The sequence below is a fragment of the Entelurus aequoreus genome, linkage group LG16 (assembly GCF_033978785.1).
Source record: "Entelurus aequoreus isolate RoL-2023_Sb linkage group LG16, RoL_Eaeq_v1.1, whole genome shotgun sequence".
NCBI classification, from domain to species: Eukaryota; Metazoa; Chordata; class Actinopteri; order Syngnathiformes; family Syngnathidae; genus Entelurus; species Entelurus aequoreus.
In genome coordinates, this window is record NC_084746.1 from 28,270,624 (window position 1) to 28,294,999 (window position 24,376).

A 24,376-nucleotide genomic window follows, 5' to 3' on the forward strand; every position below is an offset into this window, starting at 1 on the left:
TGGACACGCCTTCTCATTCAATGGTTTTCTTTATTTTCATGACTATTTACATTGTAGATGTACTTAACAAAAAAAGGTGAAATAGCTGAAAACATGTTTTATATTCTAGTTTCTTCAAAATAGCCACCCTTTGCTCCTGGGGACCCCATCAAGTCATAAAAGTGGGGTCCCACAGTAAATTTTTGGGGTCCCACTTTTTTGTACTCGTTTTGAAAACAAATGATAAATGTATGCATTATCCTGTTATATCTCACATTCTATATTGTGTTTTGGAAAAAGGTTGTCATAAGCGTTACTTAATTCATAAAAATAAAATACAAAAGAAAACACGTTTTTAGGCATATGTAAATGTATTCAGTTATAAACATTCATTCACTTTCTTCTTTCCTTCATGGATCTAAACTTTACCATTGCCGGTATTTTATTCTATATTTTTATTGTAATATTTTCAGAATAGGTTTGTTCTATTTTTGGCCAAAGTAAGACAAAGAACACAATCTGAAGTTGTCTTTATTTTTTAGTTGGCTGGATTACATCACTTCAGAAAATGTATGTTAGAATATTGAAACGTTAATAACTTAACAACTATAATAGTTAGACCAAAAATGTTTGCAGCACAAATGAATGGGACGAGTTTGGGGTCATTTGGACAAGGTGGGGGGCTGGATGACATCACGAGTCAGAAAATGTATTTTAGAAAAAACGTAACGGCACAAACAAAAATGTTTGCAGCACAAACATTTGAGACAAGTTTGGGTAGATTTGGACAAGGTAGATTTTATACCTTCACACAGGTATCAAAGAGGCGTATTAACAGGTTGAATATGTACATCATGCAAACTGCAGTAGGCAGTAGACACTCACTATTTGTGGGGGTTACGTTCCGAGACCAAAAAAAAACCACACGAGTAATTAAGACACCCATAAAAAATGTCTATATTTGGACACAGAAATGAAAAAAGAAATGATATTTTTGGAGAATTGAAAAAAAAAAAATTGCAAACTTGCATGGCTGCTAGGGCTGCAGGGGTCCACGGTACACACATTATAATTGACCTTATGTTTGAACGAGTGGTTGAGAATCAGTGCTCTAATCAACTACATGGGCATTTAAACACCCTTCAATAGGATGTAGTATTCCACTTGCAATAATGAATATACACAATTGAACGTAACGTATTCCAGGATGGTGGTGGACCTCCGTTTTGGGGAAAAAAATGCTCCTTTGTAATGTAAAGGAAATGGAAATAATCTGTTCCAGGTAGAGATGTGATCAGCACCGGGGATAAAATGTATTTATTCATTTGATAGGGAAAACATAATACAGGTACTGAGAAACAGACACTTTTTCCCCTCCCCGCCCCAAAAAATATAATTAAATTAAATTTAAAAAATACAAATAAAAAACAAACACCATAAACATGAGGTCCTTAAGATACAGGGAGGCCTTGAGGGAAAACTGTCATTTCCACTCCAACAAAATCCTTCTACAAGCTAGTAATGATGCAAAAGTTAAAAAGTTATTGTGACACACACACTAAGTGTGGTGAAATTACTCTCTGCATTTGACCCATCCCCATGTTCACCCCCTGGGAGGTGAGTGGAGCAGTGAGCAGCAGCGGTGGCCGCGCCCGGGAATCATTTTTGGTGATTTAACCCCCAATTCCAACCCTTGATGCTGAGTGCCAAGCAGGGAGGTAATGGGTCCCATTTTTATAGTCTTTGGTATGACTCGGCCGGGGTTTGAAGTCACGACCTACCTATCTCAGGGCGGACACTCTAACCACTAGGCCACTGAGCAGCAAAGATGTTACTATTCCTAAAAGTCTGCTTAAGTTTTTGATAGTTTGGTGGAATGCCAAAAATAGCCAATTCTGCAAAAAGGGGTATTTGCTGCTTTTAACCAGCCAATCTTTACAGAAGCTGAGTCCCAGTGTTAACATGGCTAAAAGTTGTAATTTACTAAAAACTTCCTTCAAAGGGATGCGTGTCACACACATGTGCGTGAATTCCAGGAGGCCGCATGCATGTCTAGCCAAAAAATCGGGTCCAATTTGATTAGCAAACAGTAACGAGTGCGTCCTCGAGAAGCCGCTTCTAAGATACTTATTCTCACCACCATGGTGGAAAATAAACTAAGTTTCTTCTAAGTATCATTATCACTGGAGGACTAGAAGAAAATTAATGACTCAACATGCTACGCCTCCACCCCACACACACACACGACGACACAGGAAGCTAACCGCTAAAGCTTCAATGTAAAGTAGGGTGATTGATCCAGACGTTAATACTATTGATACCTAGTATAGTATCAATATGTAAACGATACTGAAGTGATTCGATTTATATTTATCTTTTTCTTGTTCTTATTATCACAAAATATATTTTTGTAGTTGTTTTTGTTATTGTTTACAAATTCAGAGAGTTGAGTTTATTTATTAATACAGCCCATTTAAAAACAAACCCCAGTTGGCCAGAGTGCTGTACAGACATAAGAAACAATTTGAAACAAAAAAGGACACATTTACATTGTAACACATAAAATACAATAGTAAAATATACCTTCAAAGAAGTGCAGAATACATCACGTAAAACACTAAAATGTAATAAATAAATAAAAAATGTATAAAACAAGAAATAAAAACGACCAAGATATTTGAACGCCAGGGAGTAAGTCTGTGGAAAAATCAAAATAATTAAAATGTGATACAATAATTGTTTTTACTTTTGTCTAGTTAATGTTTTTGTTAAACATATTTAATATGTCATCTGATTTACAACAATTATAGTAAATTGATTAAGATAAGCTTTATAAAAAATGTGTTATTGCGTTTACATGAGTTGACTTCTATAAACCATTTACACTTATATAATCTCTTGTCAAATTATTGAATCTGGACACAAAAATGTTCATTGAAACATCCCTAGTTCCAAGGTTAAAATACTACCAGCTTAAAACCTTTAATAAATGTATGTATTCTTAATGAACACACAAGTGTTAGAAGAAGTCAACCACTAATGAGGATGGAATGTTAAAATCATTTTTAGTCTTGAATTTACATGACATTGCGCTTTAGGTGAGAAACGCACTTCAGTGTGTAAAAGAAAGTGCATCTCTACCCTCCTTCAAAACCGCACTAAAAGAACACCAGGCAACTACAACCCTAGACTAACACGCTCCCCCGCCACATCCCACCTCCCCGGATTGTAAATAATCAAATGTAAATAATCAAATGTACACTACCGTTCAAAAGTTTGGGGTCACATTGAAATGTCCTTATTTTTGCAGGAAAAGCACTGTACTTTTCAATGAAGATAACTTTAAACTAGTCTTAACTTTAAAGAAATACACTATACATTGCTAATGTGGTAAATGACTATTCTAGCTGCAAATGTCTGGTTTTTGGTGCAATATCTACATAGGTGTATAGAGGTCCATTTCCAGCAACTATCACTCCAGTGTTCTAATGGTACAATGTGTTTGCTCATTGGCTCAGAAGGCTAATTGACGATTCGAAAACCCTTGTGCAATCATGTTCACACACCTGAAAACAGTTTAGCTCGTTACAGAAGCTACAAAACTGACCTTCCTTTGAGCAGATTGAGTTTCTGGAGCATCACATTTGTGGGGTCAATTAAACGCTCAAAATGGCCAGAAAAAGAGAACTTTCATCTGAAACTCGACAGTCTATTCTTGTTCTTAGAAATGAAGGCTATTCTACAAAATTGTTTGGGTGACCCCAAACTTTTGAACGGTAGTGTATATACTTGTTCTTATGCTTTCTGAGCTCACTATGTTCTCTGCTCGTTGTACATATCCTACCAAGTCAGACCTACACTGTTTCAATGTCCATTTCTCTGATGATATAATTGTTGATGACTGATGTGCTGATATCAACCAAACCTAACCCTCCCGCCCCAACCCCCTCCACATCTCAACCCCCGGATTGTAAATAATGTAAATAATTCAATGTATATACTCTGATGATGAACTTGTGTGATGACTGTATAATGCTGATAGTATATATTTGTACCATGAATTGATTAAACAAGTTGAAAAACGTATTCGGGTGTTACCATTTAGTGGTCAATTGTACGGAATATGTACTGTACTGTGCATCTACTAATAAAAGTCTCAATCAATCAAAAGTTATAATTGTTATGCAAGTGTAAAAAGAAGTAAATCGTGAAACATACTGGACGTTAACCTTGTCAACACATGTGCTTACGATGGAGTTTTCTCGAAGACTTTGCATTGTGGCTGCTCCTTTTTTGGAAAAGAGGGTCACTAAAAAGACAAAGAAAAAGCTAAAGCTCCAGTGTGTTACGATGACTTCTCAACTGACGTCAAATCGAGTTTTGAAGTTTAATGTGTCTTTATAGGCAGATTTTTTTCAGCACTTTGGAGGCCCAACAGTTGTATAGATGCCTCACTGGGTCAACAGTGTATTATCTGATTTTCAAGAATTTAAATGGTCCTGGTCTTTTTTTTTCTTTTTTCCTCCATTGCACAGATCCAGACTGGGCCAGTCTGAACCTGGGCGCCCTGATGTGCATCGAGTGTTCAGGCATCCACAGGAACCTGGGCACTCATCTGTCTCGCGTGCGCTCGCTGGACCTGGACGACTGGCCTGTGGAGCTCAGCATGGTGATGACGGCCATCGGGAACGCCATGGCCAACAGTATTTGGGAGGGGGCCCTGGAGGGCTACAGCAGGCCTGGAAGCGACAGCACCAGGTGAGATTATTGTTTTTAGGTCATTTGCTCCTTGTAACTCTCTACATAAACTCAAACGCAACTTTGTTTTTCAACTCTAGTTCAGATAATACGTAAACTACTCCAAATGTGTTTTGGCTCATGTCAGCCAACTTAGTAGTAAGTAACAGGAGTGAGTTTTTAACATGGAATTAGCAAATACTGTACATGTAGTCATTTCATCTAAAAGCATGTTGACACTATTCACATTACAGTAATTTGATAATTACAAAAATAATAATTTAGGTAATTTGTCATTTTAGTCAGAGTTAAAATATCATTAAATATACAGAAAAATAAAGGAGTGAACTTACTTGGGGCCTTCTTATGGCCTGGAAAGGATGTGAATGATACAACTTCCTGTCTACTATGTGACTCGTAAAATATTCCACATATTTTAGAGAGGTTCACGTGTTAAGGTAACAGGACTGAGTTTTTCAACTACAACATTTTTTTTAAAATTGGTTGGCAATAAGTCGCAATACGTCACTCTTTTGTGGCTCCCTGGAGCTTTTTCAAAAATGTATGAAAATGTAAAAAGATGATGGAAAAAATATAGTTTTTGTTTTAATATGGTTTCTGTAGGAGGACAAACCGGACACAAATCTTCCTAATTGTTAGAAATTCCACTGTTTGTTACACATGCTTCACTGATGAGAGTAATTGGCGAGTGCCGTTTTGTCCGTCTAATTTTGGCGGTCCTTGAACTCACCGTAGTTTGTTTACATGTACAACTTTCTCCGACGCTGCCACAGAAAGACGTGTTTTGTGCCACTACTTCTTTGTCTCATTTTGTCCACCAAACTTGTTGATGTTATTGACTTGTTGAAGATCTATTTAGGTATATTTGGTCAGTGCATGACTGCAAGCTATTCGATGCTAACATGCTATTTAGGCTAGCTCTATGTACATATTGCATCATTATGCCTCGTTTGTAGGTATATTTGAGCTCATTTATTTCCTTTACTTATGTCCTCTGTGTATTTAATTTATATCTGCATGTCTCATGACACATTATCTGTATGTAATATTGGCTGCATTTCTGATAGTGGTTTGTGTGCCGGTATAGACCACTGCAAACGTTACCCAGCTTGCAAATATTGTAATTAACCCATTAGATTATAGTGACTAAAAGAAGACTGCCTGTCGTTTCCTTTAACTTGGACACAAATCAAATCAACTTTATTTATAAAGCACATTTAAAATTTACCACAGGGGTAGCCAAAGTGCTGTACAATGGGCAGGTTAAATAGATAACACAATAAGAACGAGCAAGCACAACACAACACAAACAGAGCACGATAAAAAATAAATAAATAACACACATCTATACCTTTGGCCATCAGAAGCCAGTAATTTCCAGGAGTTATCTCACCCTCTGAGAAGCATTTGATTTACTAATGTTTTCCAATGTTATAAAAATGTGTAGAATAAATATTACATTTCAACATTTCTGTCAATGAAGATTTGCATCAGCCTGTGACACATAGTCATTTTGGTAGTAGGCTAATATAGCTAATATAGACACTTACATTATGTGTTGCCTTCATTATAACACTTATATAAGACCTTTAAAGTCATTTTGATAGTAGGCTAATGTAGCTAATATAGACACTTACGTCATGTGTTGTCTTCATTTTAACACTTATATAAGACTTTTAAAGTCATTTTGATAGTAGGCTCTTATAGCTAATATAGACACTTCATGTGTTGCCTACATTATAACACGTATATAAGACTTTTAAAGTCATTTTGATAGTAGGCTATTATATCTAATATAGACACTTACATCATGTGTTGCCTTCATTATAACACTTATATAAGACTTTTAAAGTCATTTTGATAGTAGGCTAATATAGACACTTACATTATGTGTTGCCTTCATTATAACACTTATATAAGGCTTTTAATTCTTTTAATATGGCTCTTTTAATGTTTTGGGTTGCCAACCCCTGGGTTAAGGAGTAACACAAATATGTTAAAAAAAAAAAAAAAAAAAAAGATATATATATTTATATATATATAAAACATTTCTAAGGTACTTACATTTAAGTTTGGTTTTAGGAAGCAAGTCCAGGACACTTTGCTTAATAAAACAATTTATTTCACAGGTAATTATAGCGTGCCCACTGTTTCCTGGGGATATAAATGGCACTGGTGAAATAATATCTAAAATACTGTATTATTCTTTGCGCCCAACTTCTATAAGTGTCAGCATGTTAGGCACCTATTATCTCATCGTATTACTATTTACATGAATAATATTTTCCCTCATTTACCAGCCGACTATAAATCATGCTAATCTCCAGTGTGACATCATTTAGCGCCTCCTTGCTAAATGTGTTGACCAGCTCCAAAACCATTAAGTTCCCCTCTTCACATTTAAGCGTTAATCAGGCAGAGATCTGGTGACGTAAACCTCCTCCGCCAAACCCTCAACAAAGTAAGCCCTCGTTCCTCTCCTCCTGCTGAGGAGATCCGCTAGCAGTGTTGTTTGTTTCGCGGTGTCAAGTGAGACCTGGCGTTGCAGGCTGACAAATGGCCTGCTTGTGTGGCTGTGCAGGTAATTAAGCACACCATTATGGTTAAACCCTAACCCCAGGAGCCGGGCCCTGGGGGCCCTTGCCGGCCCTGTCACATATCCATCACCAGGGCCCGGGTCATCGCTCAGTCTGTCATAGTCGGGACTGTCTGCGGCTTCTCCCCTGCTGGCGTTTGGAAGTGAAGAAAAAGTGACAAGTTTAGTTCAGTTCTCTTGTTTTAAGAAATATATTTAGAGAACAACAATGCTGTGCATCCAAAAAATTTAACGTTTTTTTAAACCCTGATACGACAAATAATAAATCCTGCATTACTGCATTAATTACAATATTGTAACTAGGGTTGTACGGTGTACCGGTATTAGTATAGTACCGCGATACTAATGAATCATATTCTGTACTATACCGCCTCTGAAAAGTACCGGTCCAATGATACCAAAGTACAGAAGCGTATCTAGTCGATAATACTATGAATATGTCGATATTTTTTGGCATCACATCTTCTTTCGTTTTTAAAAAATGGATATTATGTTTATAAACTCAGGAAATATGTCCCTGGACACATGAGGACTTTAAATATGACCAATGTATGATCCCATAACGATTTGGTATCGGATTGATACCTGAATTTGTGGTATCATCCAAAACTAATCCAAACAACAGAAGAATAAGTGATTATTACATTTAAACAGAAGTGTAGATAGAACATGAGAAAGTAAGCAAATATTAACAGTAAATGAACAAGTAGATTAATAATTACATTTCTACCACTTGTCCTTAATAATTTTGACAAAATAATAGAATGGAAAATTACACAATATGTTACTGCACACGTCAGCAGCTAAATTAGGAGTCTCTGTCTTTGTCTTGTATGTTCACTATTTTATTTAAGGACAAACTTGCAATAAAACAAACATGTTTAATGTACCATAAGATTTTTTGTTAAAATAAAGCCAATAATGACAATTTTGTGGTCCCTTTTATTTAGAAAAGTATCGAAACATTTTGGTACCGGTACCAAAATATTGGTATCGGAACAACACTAGTGTAAATATGTTAGGAAAAATATAATAAAAAAATGTGCAAACCACGACCTGGTCATGAAAAGAGAAGCAATAAAAAAGTATTATTTTGTTTGTTATGGTATTTATGATAAATAAGGTAAATTCCGCCCAAAAATTGTTCGCTGAAAAAAATTATTTTATTTTGTAACTCATTTATCCTAATTTTTCTGATATATTATAACTCCACAATAAATTGTCGGCTTTCAAGATAATAATTGTTTTATATATCATCATTTATTTATAATTTTTCTTTTCTGCTGTACTCATTGGAAATAGTAAATGTTACTCGATCATAAACAACAAAAATGGTGGCTGCCCAGACTTGAAATATTAGTGTGGATAGTCGCTGAGAATAGATCATTGGGTGCAATGTATCGATTGACCGTATTGGTTTGTTGACCCGGGTTACAAATTGGATTATATTTTCTGACTTTAACATAGACAGAAGTGTCACAAAGGAGAAACAATTCTTAAAATTACTTTAGAACATGTTGAGTTGAGTTTGAGTTTGTGTTTATTTGGAACATGCATGCATACAACATGATACGTCACAATGTCCAGTTTCTCTATTCAACATGTTCGAAAAGGAGTAGGAAGAAGCAGCGCTTATTTAATCCTACCCCTTTTCCTTCACATAGCAGGTGCTCAAACTTTTGTTCACTTCCTGTTCTCAATTTAGTCACAATATACTCCATAAGTAATAACATTAAAAATAAATAAATAATAATTGGTAAAGTAAGTTGTATTTCATATGGTGAGATAAATAAGATTAGCTAGAAAATGAATGGATGGATGAAATAAATTCAGAATGTTTATCATGGTTCTTCTTCTTTGTACTTTGTAAACACTTTAAGTTTGAAGAGTATCTTGAAGTGGATCATATTAGTACATTGTATGATTTATTTGCTTAATCCATTCCATAATTTAATTCCACATACTGATATATTGAATGTTTTAAGTGGTGTACGTGCGTACAAATGTTTTAAATTACATTTTTCTGTAGGATTATATTTCTCCTCTTGTTGAGTAATCCATTTGTAACTTTCACAGACTTTTATTTATTACTAGAAATCCTCTTCAATGATGTCTATTATTAATGAACTAATGAGATGAAAGTATGTTAGTTTGAGATACATGTTCCCTATTTATTCGTATTAAACTTCCGTATAACGTTGTGTATTTTGCGGTAAAAGATTGCCCGAATGCAAACCCAACACTTTCTGGAGTTCCTTCTGCAGTCACTTCTGCACTGAATGATGGCCTACAGTTATCTATTGAACGCTTTCTGCTCCAAAGTGCTCCATGAAAGATTATTGATGTTGATTCCTCCCGCTACCACTGTCAGTCCTCCTCGTGTCGCCTCGGGAAGGAAGCTCCTTCATTGTCTTAAGACTAAGAAAAAGAGAGGGGGGAAAAAACGATCTTATCCCGGAGCAGCATCTCCATTATTTTTCCCTGTCAAACAATAAATCTCATTTGCGGCATAAGTAATCTTCATACAAAGAGCAGCGCCTGTAAAGTGTCGCACGTGGCCACTGGTTAGCGAGAAGCGGGGTGATGATGTCGACTGGTGGCATCCACGTTACTCTTGTATTGTGTTGCTTTATCATGAATGATGAATTATAAGCAACTTAATGGGATTCTTTCCCTTTTCCACACCATAAATCCTCACCTGCGCGGCGTCATTGCGAGGATTTTTAATTGTGTCCCACTGGTGACATGCAGCAGCTTTGTGATTGCGCCCAGGCCCGCCGCGCACGTGGCTCCCGACTCCACGCTAAACATTAGTGACACCTCATCTAAACGACTCAGTAACTACTTGAATATCAACTCGCCGTCTGATTGAATGTCTCCTGCAAGAATAGTTTTACCCACCGCCCACCTTTTTTCCCCCTGTATTTTGACGATTTGAACATGAATGCAATCATGCACATTATGGCTTTAACTCATGATCTTGAACGCCAGTCATAGGAAGACAGGAATTACTGGTGAACATCAGGCTGGTTACTAATGGCAGGCATGTTTATTTATTAGCCTTAACTTTTGGGTAAAACTATTGGGACACAGCCATTATTATACCTTAGAGCAGACCTGGGCAAATTAAGGCCCGGGGGCTAGGGATGGGCGATACCACACTTTTAGGATTCGATACGATACCGATACTTTTTCTTGCATTTTCATCGATACCGATACCGATACCGACACCATTAATTTCTTATTGGCAATTTTTGTCAGTCAAAAATATTATTACTATTGTTATTATTTAAGACAAATCACAAGACAAATACAGACCATTTATACCACATTCATTATGGTCAATATATAATAAAAGTACAATTTAAATAAATAACATAAATATGAAAAATAAATTAATTATAAACAAAAATATACACATTTTCACTTTTCTTATTTCTCAAAAAAAAAAGTCTTGGTAGAAAAAGCTTAAAAAAAACATTTATTCATAACAATGTTATGTTTCAAACCTCTTTGTGGAAGTAAACTTATAAAACTTTTCTGAAGCAAAGTCAATAATTTCCTTATCACAATAAACTAGGATTTCCTTGTCCTATAAACCTGCATACGAAAGACAGTTCCCTGAGAAAATGAACTTGGAAAAATGATCTACAAAAATGTCTGACACCATCACACCTTTAGTGTACTCGAGATATGTCGTCACACGTCACACTTTACTGAAGTCTCAGATTGCTGTTCAGGAAAAGTAACAACGCTGTCGGCTGGCTGTGTGTGTGTGTGTGTGTGTGTTGCACGTTGACGACGCTCATTCGCTGTCTCCTGTGACGCGACTGGGCCAGCTCTATACTCTGCCAGGTACAGGGGTGTCCCAGCACATAGTAAGTTAAGTAAGTCATCAAAAACATCTGAAAGTGATGCTTGCACCCCCCACACACCGTTTTTGGGTTTATATCGATACTTTTTTTAGAAAAGTAATGCCAAATGAGTAGCGTGTGAGTATCGATATATCGATACCACAGGATCGATACGCACATCCCTACCGGCGGCCACACGTTGAGCTTTTCAATCAGGCCTGCCGGACATTCCCAAATAATTTTTTTAGATCTTTAAGATGGAAACTGTAGCTGCCATTATGATGTGCAGTGACAAGTCTTGAACTATAAAAAGTATTTAAATGGTTGGAATCTGCTCTTTTGGGTGATATACTAGTTACTATGGTAATCTAATTAGTTACTATGGTAATCTACATCACAGCAGCTCAGACCAGGCACCAAGCAGTGTGGGCGGGAAGCGTTTCCACAGATGCGGAAGGAGATTTTCACAACAAAGTTCCAAAGCTTAGTGATGTATCAGATATATCAGATTGTAGGTGGGTTTATTTTGTACCCTTCACTGTTTGTTGCATTTTTGTTGCGTTTCACTTGATTGTAAAATATGTCGATCGAAAGGGGGTGTGACATTAATATTTTGTCAATATTCAGTGTTTTATATTTCATATAAATGTTTAAAACTCCATTACGTTTTTTAAGGCGGTCTGTCATAACATTTTTAGCTTTCAATCAGACATTATTGTGAGGTTTTGTATTAGTGTTCCTAAAAATAGATATACTGGCCCCCAGACACGTTTTTTTCTCTAAATGTGGCCCCCAAGTCAAAATAATTGCCCAGGCCTGCCTTAGAGTATATACAAAACCCAAAACCAGTGAAGTTGGCAAGTTGTGTAAATCGTAAATAAAAACGGAATACAATAATTTGAATATCCTTTTCAACTTATATTCAATTGAATAGACTGCAAAAACAAGATATTTAATTTTCAAACTGAGAAACTTATTATTTTTTTTCAAATAATCATTAACTTAGAATTTAATGGCAGCAACACATTGCGAAAAAGTTGGCAGATGTGCATTTTTACCACTGTGTTACATGGCCTTTCCTTTTAACAACACTCAGTAAACATTTGGGAACTGAGGAGACCAATTTTTGAAGCTTTTCAGGTGGAATTCTTTCCCATTCTTGCTTGATGTACAGCTTAAGTTGTTCAACAGTCCGGGGTCTTCGTTGTGGTATTTTAGGCTTCATAATGAGCCACACATTTTCAATGGGAGACAGGTCTGGACTACAGACAGGCCAGTCTAGTACCCGCACTCTTTTACTATGAAGCCCTGCTGTTGTAACACGTGTCTTGGCATTGTCTTGCTGAAATAAGCAGGGGCGTCCATGATAACATTGCTTGGATGGCAACGTATGTTGCTCCAAAACCTGTATGTACCTTTCACCATTAATGTTCCCTTCACAGATGTGTAAGTTACCCATGTCTTGGGCACTAATACACCCCCATACCATCCCAGATGCTGGCTTTTCAACGTTGCGCCTATAACAATCCGGATGGTTCTTTTCCTCTTTGGTCCAGAGGACACAACGTCCACAGTTTCCAAAAACAATTTGAAATGTGGACTCGTCAGACCACAGAACACTTTTACACTTTGCATCAGTCCATCTTAGATGAGCTTGGGCCCAGCAAAGCCAGCAGCGTTTCTGGGTGTTGTTGATAAATGGCTTTCGCTTTGCATAGTAGAGTTTTAATTTGCACTTACAGATGTAGCGACAAACTGTAGTTACTGACAGTGGTTTTCTGAAGTGTTCCTGAGCCCATGTGGTGATATCCTTTACACACTCATGTTGATTTTTGATGCAGTACCGCCTGAGGGCTCGAAGGTCCGTAATATCATCACTTACGTGCAGTGATTTCTCTGACCCTTATGATGATATTACGGACCATAGATGGTGAAATCCCTAAATTCCTTGCAATAGCTGGTTGACAAATGTTGTTCTTAATTTTTTCGACAAAGTGGTGACCCTCGCCCCATCCTTGTTTGTGAATGACTGAGCATTTAATGGAATCTGCTTTTATACCCAATCATGGCACCCACCTGTTCCCAATTAGCCTGTTCTCCTGTGGGATGTTCCAAATAAGTGTTTGATGAGCATTCTTTAACTTTCTCAGTCTTTTTTGCCACTTGTGCCAGCTTTTTTGAAACATGTTGTAATCGTCAAATTCTAAATGAGCTAATATTTTTTTTTAAAAACAAAGTTTTCCAGTTCAAACGTTAAATATCTTGTCTTTGCAGTCTATCCAATTGGATATACGTTGAAAAGGATTTGCAAATCATTGTATTCTGTTTTTATTTACAATTTACACAACGTGCCAACTTCACTGGCTTTGGGGTTTGTACATGATATACTGTAATAGGGCTTCCCATATTATGCCCCAGTGGTCCCACAGTAGGGCTCGAAAGTGTGACGTGGAAAGCAATGCATTGTGGGTCTTGCTGGACTCTGAACAGCTTATTTTCATTGCTGAAGGCAAGATTCTATCCTAAAGTTATTTTCTTTAACAAGCTCAAAACATGGCGTGAAAGTGTGACATAGCTAACTGCCACAAATGTGGTCATGATCGCTTCAGGGGAAAAAGGATTGGTTGAGATTTGTGTCATTTCCTGGGCAGAAACAAAGCCAAGAAAGAAAGTCGCTTTAGTGAGCTAATAAAGAGACGATGAATAGTCTGGATAGCAGCTGTGAGATGATCAAACATGACTTTTAACGCCATCACCTGGTACATTTTGGTTTGGTCACTGCATTTTCCCACTGGTAAGTTTGAATCAAAGCTTATTGTTATTCTGTTGCACACGTAGTATTTCGAAGCATGTTAGCCTCAGCTGCTAAGGTCGCTGCGAGTTACAAACAACATACAATATTTTGAAAAAAAGCAATACCCCTATTCATGATCAAAAACTGAAAATACTTTAAATATTTCCCACATTAATGCACATGGTATTTCAGACATGAAATGTATTTAGTTTGAAACACATTTCTCCAGGAGACACCACAGGAACGCAGACAGTTTCAAAAAGGCATATCCAAGGTTAAAACGATCTCCATCCACACAAATGTAGTTTCAAAACCCACATTTGGTCCAATCAGAAGCCTGGAAAAGCAGCCACACTGACTTATGGTGCATTACACCTCTGTTATTATAATGTTTATTTTGACATACTGGACGTCCAATGACATGTAAATGATCTTTAAAACCAGCCGGCACTTACACAGAGGCCTGCGAACATGATGAATCTTTTTTTTTAGTGTTTAAAGCGCACTTAAGTGCCTGCGCCACACAGTGACAAGTCCTGTTGACTTACCTCTGAAAGCACGAGTCTTCTTTTTCTGATGTAAAATTCCAAGGTCTTGCAGACACCCAAAGTTGGTTTGTCCGTCAGCCTTACTGAATTGACTCTCTGAAATGTTTGGCCTGTATAAAAACAGACTCCGTTGAGGATCGAGGTACAGGACATGTTCGGCAGCTTGCTCAGATCTCGTCAATTGGACGTGCTCATATGGAGCACTTCCACCAATTGTACTTATTTCGCAGGTGGCGAACCTTTGGAACTGGGTCCATTTTATTTGGATACGGTCCCTTGATTTTTTTTCTCTCGTATAATCCATTTTAATCCAGTTTGTTGTTCTCTCTTACAATACTGCTGGTTGAGTACCGCCATGTAAACAAAAACTTTGTCCAGCAACAATGGCTACCCAACTCCCACAATGCATTGCAAAATCACGTGCCCTTTGGAACCCTATTGTGTATTAGAAGTGTGTTGGGCAAAATCTAGCTTTGATGTTCAATTTAGGCCCCTTCTACACTAAGCCGGCTAAGGTTATCTAGGGTAAATCTCACCTAACCATATCCCTGTCCACACACACACACACACAATGCCACCGTTTAAGACCCTTTCCCCCCTCTGTCCGCCGGCCCAACGCGACCTAGTACGCATGCACGGAAAAAAATGCGTGCGTCATAGTCACCTCTGACCTGGAAGTTTATCCTTAACCTTGTCATGTCTGTTTTTCATGTTTCTGTTTTGGCCATGTGCTGTTTTTTGGACACTTTCTTAGTTCCTGGTTTCACTTCCTTGTTTGTTTGTTTCCATGGTTACTCATTAGTTTTCACCTGTCACGTCACGCACCTGTTTTACGTTTTGAGTCACGCACCTGTTTTCACCAATCAAGTCACTGTTATTTAAGTCTACCTTTGTTCTTCACTCGTTCTGCCTGCATTGTCTTTGTCACACCAGTTTATGTCTTTTGCTGACCAAGTAAGTTTTCCTAGTCCAGGCCATAGTTTTCTGCTAACTAGCAGCTTCTTTTGTGTTTTAGGCACGCTTGCCTTTTTGCTTTAATTTTTGTGTTTGTGATAGTTTGAGTGATTTATGTTAATAAATCCAAACTCACCTTCACGCTGTCGTCCGGAGCCGTTTTTTGCGTTGGAAGAACCCCGCAGCAAGCTGCGACCCCCCCGTTTTGACAACCCTGTGTTTCAATGTAGACTATTGCCACATTTCTTTTAACGGTAAACCTTGCTTGCCTCACCATTAGCAGCTGTTAGACTATTGTAGTGAATCACACCTGAGCCATCATACATGAATCATATCTCTAATGGACGTGTGAAAGTAAACAATGTGATAAAGAACATTTTACAACAATCAATCTAGGGATTGAGATATCTGGTCAGGACATTGTGCTTGTAGGCTGAAATTGGTGGTGGTGCTTGACGGCCGCAACCACTACATGGCTTCACAGTAGTTATGGAGTACAAAACTAGAAGTCGACATACATCTTGGACAATAACTGATAGCCTGCTTCGCCAGTCCAAATGCATTCACTGTTTTCCGAAGTACTCCCTCGTCCACGGGAGCCCGCATTCTCGTTGTCTTCCCTTCGACAAATGGGCGAAGTATTTCGCTAAGTAGAATCACAGCTGACCTGGACATTCGAAAGTTCACTTGCCGTTCAGCTGTCACAACACACTCGGTGACTAACATATCCCACCAGGCTGCCGTTCTTCCAGGCCTTATCCAAAACCGTCGCTCAACATTGCTATGTTGCCGTCTGGGATGTGTTGTATCCCAAATAGCTGCAATCGTGCGTTTCTTTCTTTTAAGGTATTCATGTGTGATTTCCACACGCGTCTGTTAGGAAGCTGGCTGTGGCGCGTTCTTTCTGACGTCACTTCCTGTGTGGAGCGCGGTTTTTCTAGCGTCACTTCCTCTCCGAACTCAGTTTGTAAACTATCGATGAGTCCATACAAAGCTAAGAGCCAGAGATTCAAGAAATACACGGCGCACTTACCCGTGTAAAAAATTGTCAGTGGAGGGGAACCTTAAACGCTGATTTAGTGTGGCTGAAACGGGGTTTAGGCTGAATAATTATTCGTTTAAGGAGTTATCCGGCTTAGTGTAGACATGGCCTTAGACTGTGAAGAGTTTACTTCTAACACCTTGTTTTGTGTGTCGGTAGCTTTAATGCCAACGAGCTGTGTTTGCCCAAGCCTCTCTCTGACAGGGTGTGTGACTCTAAGAAGCGATATCGTGCGATTTATCCACTTTTTGTTCCGACCCTTCATGACAGTTTTGGACTTGTGTTGTTATTCCTGTGCTTTGTGTTGGTCTTATTTCCGTTCCAGCGCTCTTGTTTTCTTGTTTTACTTCTTGTGTGTTTTCATTTCCTGCAACTTTATCTCTGGTCTGAGCGCTGCCTCTCTCACCTGTCCCTGGTTGTCTATCAGGTTGCTTCTTAAGTCTGCCCTTTATACCTGAATAGGGCTGGATCATGGTCTTGTGGCTACGCTACCTCGACAGGTGCTAGCTTCATACTTGCCAACCTTGAGACCTCTGAATCCGGGAGAGACCAGTATATATATTTTCAAGTATTTGTTATATATATACACTACCGTTCAAAAGTTTGGGGTCACCCAAACAATTTTGTGGAATAGCCTTCATTTCTAAGAACAAGAATAGACTGTCGAGTTTCAGATGAAAGTTTTCTTTTTCTGGCCATTTTGAGCGTTTAATTGACCCCACAAATGTGATGCTCCAGAAACTCAATCTGCTCAAAGGAAGGTCGGTTTTGTAGCTTCTGTAACGAGCTAAACTGTTTTCAGATGTGTGAACATGATTGCACAAGGGTTTTCGAATCATCAATTAGCCTTCTGAGCCAATGAGCAAACACATTGTACCATTAGAACACTGGAGTGATAGTTTCTGGAAATGGGCCTCTATACACATATGTAGATATTGCACCAAAAATCAGACATTTGCAGCTAGAATAGTCATTTACCACATTAGCAATGTATAGAGTGTATTTCTTTAAAGTTAAGACTAGTTTAAAGTTATCTTCATTGAAAAGTACAGTGCTTTTCCTTCAAAAATAAGGACATTTCAATGTGACCCCAAACTTTTGAACAGTAGTATATATATATATATATATATATATATATATATATATATATATATATATATATATATATATATATATATATATATATATATATATATAATCCGTTCATGAATGAGTATATCCATTCAGCCACCATGTTCAATGGAGAAGTCTGACCTACAAAATGTGCAGGCAGCATACCCCTTCCCCTTCGAGCTGTCCTGGATGAACTGAAATTATTTTTTCCAATCATTTTGGAACTTGCAAGCGTACTTCTTCTTCTTACTCGTCGTCGCCATGTCTCTTCTTCGTTCTTCTGCTTCGTCTCTGTTATGTTTTTGGACATTACTACTTGCCGTAGTTTTGAAGCAATGCATGATGGGAATCCAGATGTTGTGTGTCAGTGTATTAACGTGCCGGCTGGAATAAACACACGCTGAGAAATATCTCCGTGCCTGCCTACTTTATGGGTTATAGATAAACCTATGGATAACGGAGACATATATAATAGTCTCCTTTTCAGGTGAGAGAGGACGCTAAAGGCAGTGCCTTTAAGGCACGCCCCCAATATTGTTGTCCGGGTGGAAATCGGGAGAAATTCGGGAGAATGGTAGCCCCGGGACATATTCGGGAGGGGCACTGAAATTTGTGAGTCTCCCGGGAAATCGTGAGGGTTGGCAAGTATGGCTAGTTTTCTGTGCACTACCAGAGCTGCACGTCGTCTCCTGTCTCTGCATCCTGGGGTGACGTTGCAAGCAATGCTGCAACGTCTGTAGCTGATTGACGGACAGTAGGGGCTTTATTATTATAAGATGTGTAGCGAAGCCTGCTGTTTTACATAGTTGAGGATGTATATACTAGGCAGACTGGTCTAGCTAGGGGTGGGTCCAAATGTCTTGCTAAAATTAGAATTAGAGCTACCCAAGAAGATTTACTTGTCCCTTCGTTTTGACGGATATGCTGCACCTGTGGCAGGACAGGACATCTGATGGGTCTCTCTCTCTCTCTCTCTCTCTCTCTCTCTCTATCTCTCTCTCTCTCTCTCTCTCTCTCTCTCTCTCTCTCTCTCTCTCTCTCTCTCTCTCTCCAAAGTCAGCGATGTTTGAAAAAGGGAGTTGTTCTTTTAATTAGCACCCGCCAGTCGTCATGTTTTGCACGTCGCCTCTAATTGCTTGGCGAGTTTGTGCTAGAAAACAGCAACACACTACTTTGACAGATACTGTGGGAGCAGAGTCTACACAGAGAAACGCGGACAGCAGTTCCTATTAGGGGGTGGAGATATCCCAGAGGGTGGACCGAGCGCGGACGGCTATCCCTCACTCGACGCGGCCCTCTCACTGTCACCCTCCGTGGGCTCCGTGCCACCCCCGGGCCACGGCCGGGTAATAGCTCTGATGAGAACCCTCCACTTTGTTTCAGAAATAATTTGCCACTCCTGCCGCCTGCAGGGGCCGCCGGGTAATAAAAATGAATCACCCCGCTAACCTCTCCAAACTTGGGCCCCGCCCCTCCTTGCTTCTTTAACCCGTTCACCTCCGCCGATTCCAAAAGGATTTGTCTTGTGCGTTCTTAAAAAAGATGTGCTGGAAGTCTCATGAGAGCTTTTCTAAGAGTAATTAATTAAAATGCATGAATGAGTCGCTCTGTCTAAATCCAAGCCACAGGTCAGTAATTAGCCCCGTGTGGGAGAAGGACACTAATTACCCACATGGCCTCAGAGCCAGGTAGCAGTAATACATGCTCAACTTCTTTCAAGACGTGAGAAAGAGAAGCTTGTGTCCTCGTCCGGCCCCCCACCCTCCTCCATTTTCCTGGAGTCATGGGTTCATCAGGGGTTAACAGCATGAGCGTTTAAGGGTGTTAGTGTTGCTGGCACAAAAACACGGCCACTCCATCATGGACGAGTGTGACAAGCTCATTAATGTCACAATATATTCAACTCATCCGTCTGGCCGCCCCGGGCTCCCAGGTGCTCGCGCCTTCGCTGAGCTCGAGACACAACAACCTTTTGAGTGTGCGGCGCAGGCAGGTACATCTGTTCGCTCTCCAGCGAGGAAGCAACGACTGCGCCACCTGTAAAAAACACCCAAAAAACCCCGTCTTAGGTGAAGAGATACTGCATACACGAGATCTCACAAGTCCTTCAGAGAGCATTTTTTTCTGACCACAGGCTGCACCGGATTATAAGGCATACTGCCCGGGTCTATTCGGGTCTATTTTCATACAAATGGCGCATTAAAGGAGTCATATTATGATTTTTTTTATACATTTCAAAAACTTCCTTGTGGTCTACATAACATGTAATGGTGCTTCTTTGGTCAAAATGTTGCATAGATCAGTGGTCCCCAACCACCGGGCCACGGCCCGGTACCAGTCCGTGGACCGATTGGTACCGGGCCACGGCCGCACAAAAAATTTAAAAAATTAAAAAATTATTAAATCAACATAAAAAACACAATATATACATTATATATCAATATAAATCAATACAGTCTGTAGGGATACAGTCCGTAAGCACACATGATTGTATTTGTTTGACAAAAAAATAAAAAATAAAAAACTTTTTTTTTTTACTACCCCCTCCCCCCCGGTCCGTGGGACAAATTTTCAAGCGTTGACCGGTCCGCAAGTACAAAAAGGTTGGGGACCACTGGCATAGATGATGTTTTACAGATCATCTTTAAGCCGCTTTCTGGCCGTCTCTTTAGGATGCGCCGTTTTGTTGGCGGTCTTATTTACGTGCCGCCCCTTCGACAGAGTCTTCTCCCCGTCATCTTTGATGTTGCGGTAGTTTTTAGTGCTTTCGTCATGTTTTCTGCCTAATTTTGTTTTGCACACGTGCTGCTTGGTAATCGGGCACGACTCGTCATTGTTCGGCGGTGCAAAAGCAACATTTGTTTTCACTGAAACCTATTTTGCTGTGTAAATGGTGATTAAAACGAAATTGTAAGCTACCATTGTTTGCGTTAATGTGAACCTACCCACGATGGGATTTGTCTACAGTACAGGACACACCTTCTCATTCAATGTGTTTTCTTTATTTTCATGGCTATTTACATTGTAGATTGTCACTGAAGGCATCAAAACTATGAATGAACACATGTGGATTTATGTACTTAACAAAAAAAGGTGAAATAACTGAAAACATGTTTTATATTCTAGTTTCTTCCAAATAGCCACCTTTTGCTCTGATTACTTTTTCGCACACTCTTGGCATTCTCTCGATGAGCTTCAAGAGGTAGTCACCTGAAATGGTTTTCACTTCTGTCATGACTTGAACTTTGGCGTGGTTTGTTCTCCCGAGGTGCAAATGATTTGGACCGGACATGATTTAATATAATGACAATAAAAAGGAATAAACAAAAGGCACGCACAAGGGCGGAAGTACAAAACTTGGCTATAAACACAAAACTTGCACAAAGGCAGAAACTATGAACAATGAAACAAAAACACTAACTGTGGCATTAATAAACAAAAACTTACTTGGCATGGAAGCTATGAAACAAGCAGCGTGAACTGAGCATGAAACAGAGTGGCAGGAGTGTGATGTCGCCAGGGAGACTTCCTGGCAACAATCGGTTTAAATAATAGTGACATGATTAGTGAAAACAGGTGCGTGACTCAAAACGTGAAACAGGTGCGTGACGTGACATGACGATGTGAACCAGGTGAAACTAATGGTTGCTATGGTGACAAACAAAAGTGCACAAAAAGTCCAAAAACAAAACCGAACATGACTAAAACAAAACATGATCACACAGACATGACAACTTCACAGGTGTGCTTGAAGCTCACCGAGAGAATGCCAAGAATGTGCAAAAAAGTAATCAGAGCAAAAGGTGGCTATTTTTCATTGCTCTAGTGTCTTCAAAATAGCCACCCTTTGCTCTGATTACTGCTTTGTACACTCTTGGCATTCTCTCGATGAGCTTCAAGCACACCTGTGAAGTGAAAACCATTTGTAAAACATGTTTTCAGTTATTTCACCTTTTTTTTTGTTAAGTACATAACTCCACATGCGTTCATTCATAGTTGTGATGCCTTCAGTGACAATCTACAATGTAAATAGTCATGAAAATAAAGAAAACGCATTGAATGAGGAGAAGGCGTGTCCAAACTTTTGGCCTGAACTGTACATGCTTGCTGGTCAGAAGATGCAGTGAAATAAATATAATTTAAAATCACTTCTTATTTGTACACGAGGCACATGAGGTTCGCTGGCAGATATTAGAAATATGCAGACTTCGCCAATACCCTGGCACTTGAGAGCTGCGGTTCATCAATATGATATCACTAGTTAGACTGATGAAGATGGCTCAGAGGTGCTCGATTAGGTTCAGGTGTGGAGGAGACATACTTGACCACTCCATCATCTTCATCTTCCTCAGTAAAGCAGTCATCATCTCGGAGGTGTGTTTGGGCTCCTTATCAAGTTTTGGCTCGGTTTCCTAAGGCATTGATTCTCAAGCTTTGGTACGTGTATGACTAGTGGTACGCGGGCTCCATCTAGTGGTACGCCAAAGAATCACCTAATGAAATATTCAAACACAGTGTTACCGTTCAAACTGTGCGTAACGTTACAGTGTCCAAAAATATTAAATATACTTGTTAAATGAAACCTCTGCCTTGTTTTTAATGAATACTTAGGCCTACTACGCTACTGTATTTTCATGTTGGGACTTGTCCTAAGGGAACTGCTTCACAATGTTGGAACTCATGTTTCCTCTCAATGAACTGCAGCTGTACCGTGCCGGCAGCACTCTTGCAGCTCCAGACCACGTTTGACCGTAAACAAGACCTAATTATTGTGCTACTCACTTGTGTTGCCAGACATTGAGACATTTATTGGTGTGTGTTGGAGTAAACTGCCACACAAGTCATAAACATACCCATGCTTATTTTCTATAGACATGTATTCATTGTGTGTGATTGACTTATGTGATCTGAAAAAAAGAGCCATAAAATCACTTTAGTTTAGACTCATTTTTTGAATAGTTGACTAATCTAAGCCAGTCTTTTTTAACCATAGGGCCGCGGGCTCGGGGCCCATTGTTGCGCCTCTAGAGGGCTGCCAAAAAATTCTCAGCTGTGTTCCGTGTGGGCCGCTGTGGTACTCAGTTGTAATACACTTTTGTACCAAGAAGAAGTCTGGAGCTAAAGTTTAAGTGCAAAAATTATGACTAAAGTATTGAAGCTGCATTCCCATTTGCATTTTAATTTTATTGAAAGTTTTGTTAAGAAACATATTCATTATTAATTTAGTTATTTCAGCCCATCAAAATTGTGTGTAGATTTATTTTTCATCACTTATTTAAGTCCTTTCTTATGCAGTATATTTGGTTAGTACTTCTAATCAGCCTGACCTAAGTCTAAGGTTTATGTGTTGAATAAATAATAATCTTTGTAGATTAACACATGGCTGCATATCATTTGACAAGGTTCTAAACTGTGAGTAAGTTCGATAGAATTATTGAATATGATTAAAATCAAGATTAAGATTACTAATTCAGGGTATATATTTCAGTAGGCCCCGGGCCCATCTGTTGTGGAAAGGTAAGGCCCCGAGGTCGAAAGGGTTAAGAACCCATGATCTATTCTAAACGACTGTTTGTTAAAGATCTGTTGTTGTCTAATAATTATTTGCGCTGTTTATACCTGGTGACTTTCTACTGTGACACGGTGACTTCTGTTCAAGTGTACTAAGCACTTATACTGTTGTTTCTAGCTAGCTTAGCGGTTAGCATGGCTCTCTTGCTCGTTGTGTCACACGTTTAACCTCGTTAAGGTCCGGGGGCCGCATGCAGCCTGTTAAGCTTTTCCATCTGGCCCGCCTGACATTCCCAAATAATTTTTTTAGATCTTTAAGATGGAAACTGAAGCTGCCATTATGATGTGCAGTGATGTTTTCAAATGACCGTAAGTCTTGAACTATACAAAGTATTTCAATGGTTGGAATCTGCGCTTTTGCATGATATACTAGTTTTTTTATGGTCATCTAAGTCACAGCAGCTCAGACGAAACACCAAGCAGTGTGGGTGGGGAGCGTTTCCACAGAGCCTGAAATGCGGGTGTCAGGGACAGTCGCGGAAGGAGATTTTTACAACAAAGTTCTAAAACTTAGTGATGTATCAGATTGTAGGTGGGGTTTTTTTTACCCTTCGTGTTCATAATTCGCTGTGTTTGTTGCATTTTTGTTGCGTTTCACTTGATTGTAAAATATGTAGTTCGAGAGGGGGCGTGACGTTCATGTCTAATCAATATTCAGTGTTTTATCGGTCATAATTAATATTGTAAATCCCACATTCTTTATTTTCATGTACATTCTGGGTGTCTCATTCAGTAAAAAAATATAATATTCCAGTCCTTTTTTAAGGCGGTCTGTCATAACGTTTTTTGCATTCAATCAGACATTATTGTGAGGTTTTGTATTAATGTTCCTCATTATAGATATACCGGCCCCCAGACACATTTTTTTTCTCTAAATTTGGCCCCGAGAGTCAAAATAATTGCCCAGGCCTGTCCTACGGTCTTATGTGGATAATAATACTTGTAAGAAATGACGTTTATTCGCTTCAATTGAGGTGATGGGAACCGTTGAAAGGAGATACATATCAAGTACTTTTTCAAGGAAATGGTCTGATGTTATTCGGTTGCTGCTGGTGTTGTCGCGTGAGAAGACGTCCTGACAACCAGCACACAACCAGTTTTTTCTTCTGTCCACCGTGGTGGACATTGGCTCTTCAGGAGGAAACAATCAGACTGTACTGCTGTAAA

The 24,376-nt window shown here is 39.1% G+C and overlaps 1 protein-coding gene across 4 annotated transcripts in view; it reads left to right on the forward strand.

Moving 5' to 3' along the window:
• agap3 (ArfGAP with GTPase domain, ankyrin repeat and PH domain 3) overlaps nt 1-24,376 on the forward strand; it is a 425,021-nt gene that overhangs the window by 372,816 nt on the left and 27,829 nt on the right. For all 4 annotated transcript variants that reach the window (XM_062022533.1, XM_062022534.1, XM_062022532.1 and 1 more), the window contains exon 16: nt 4,515-4,737. In XM_062022533.1, the coding sequence (XP_061878517.1) occupies nt 4,515-4,737 (223 nt within the window). The remainder of the gene's footprint in view (nt 1-4,514; nt 4,738-24,376) is intronic.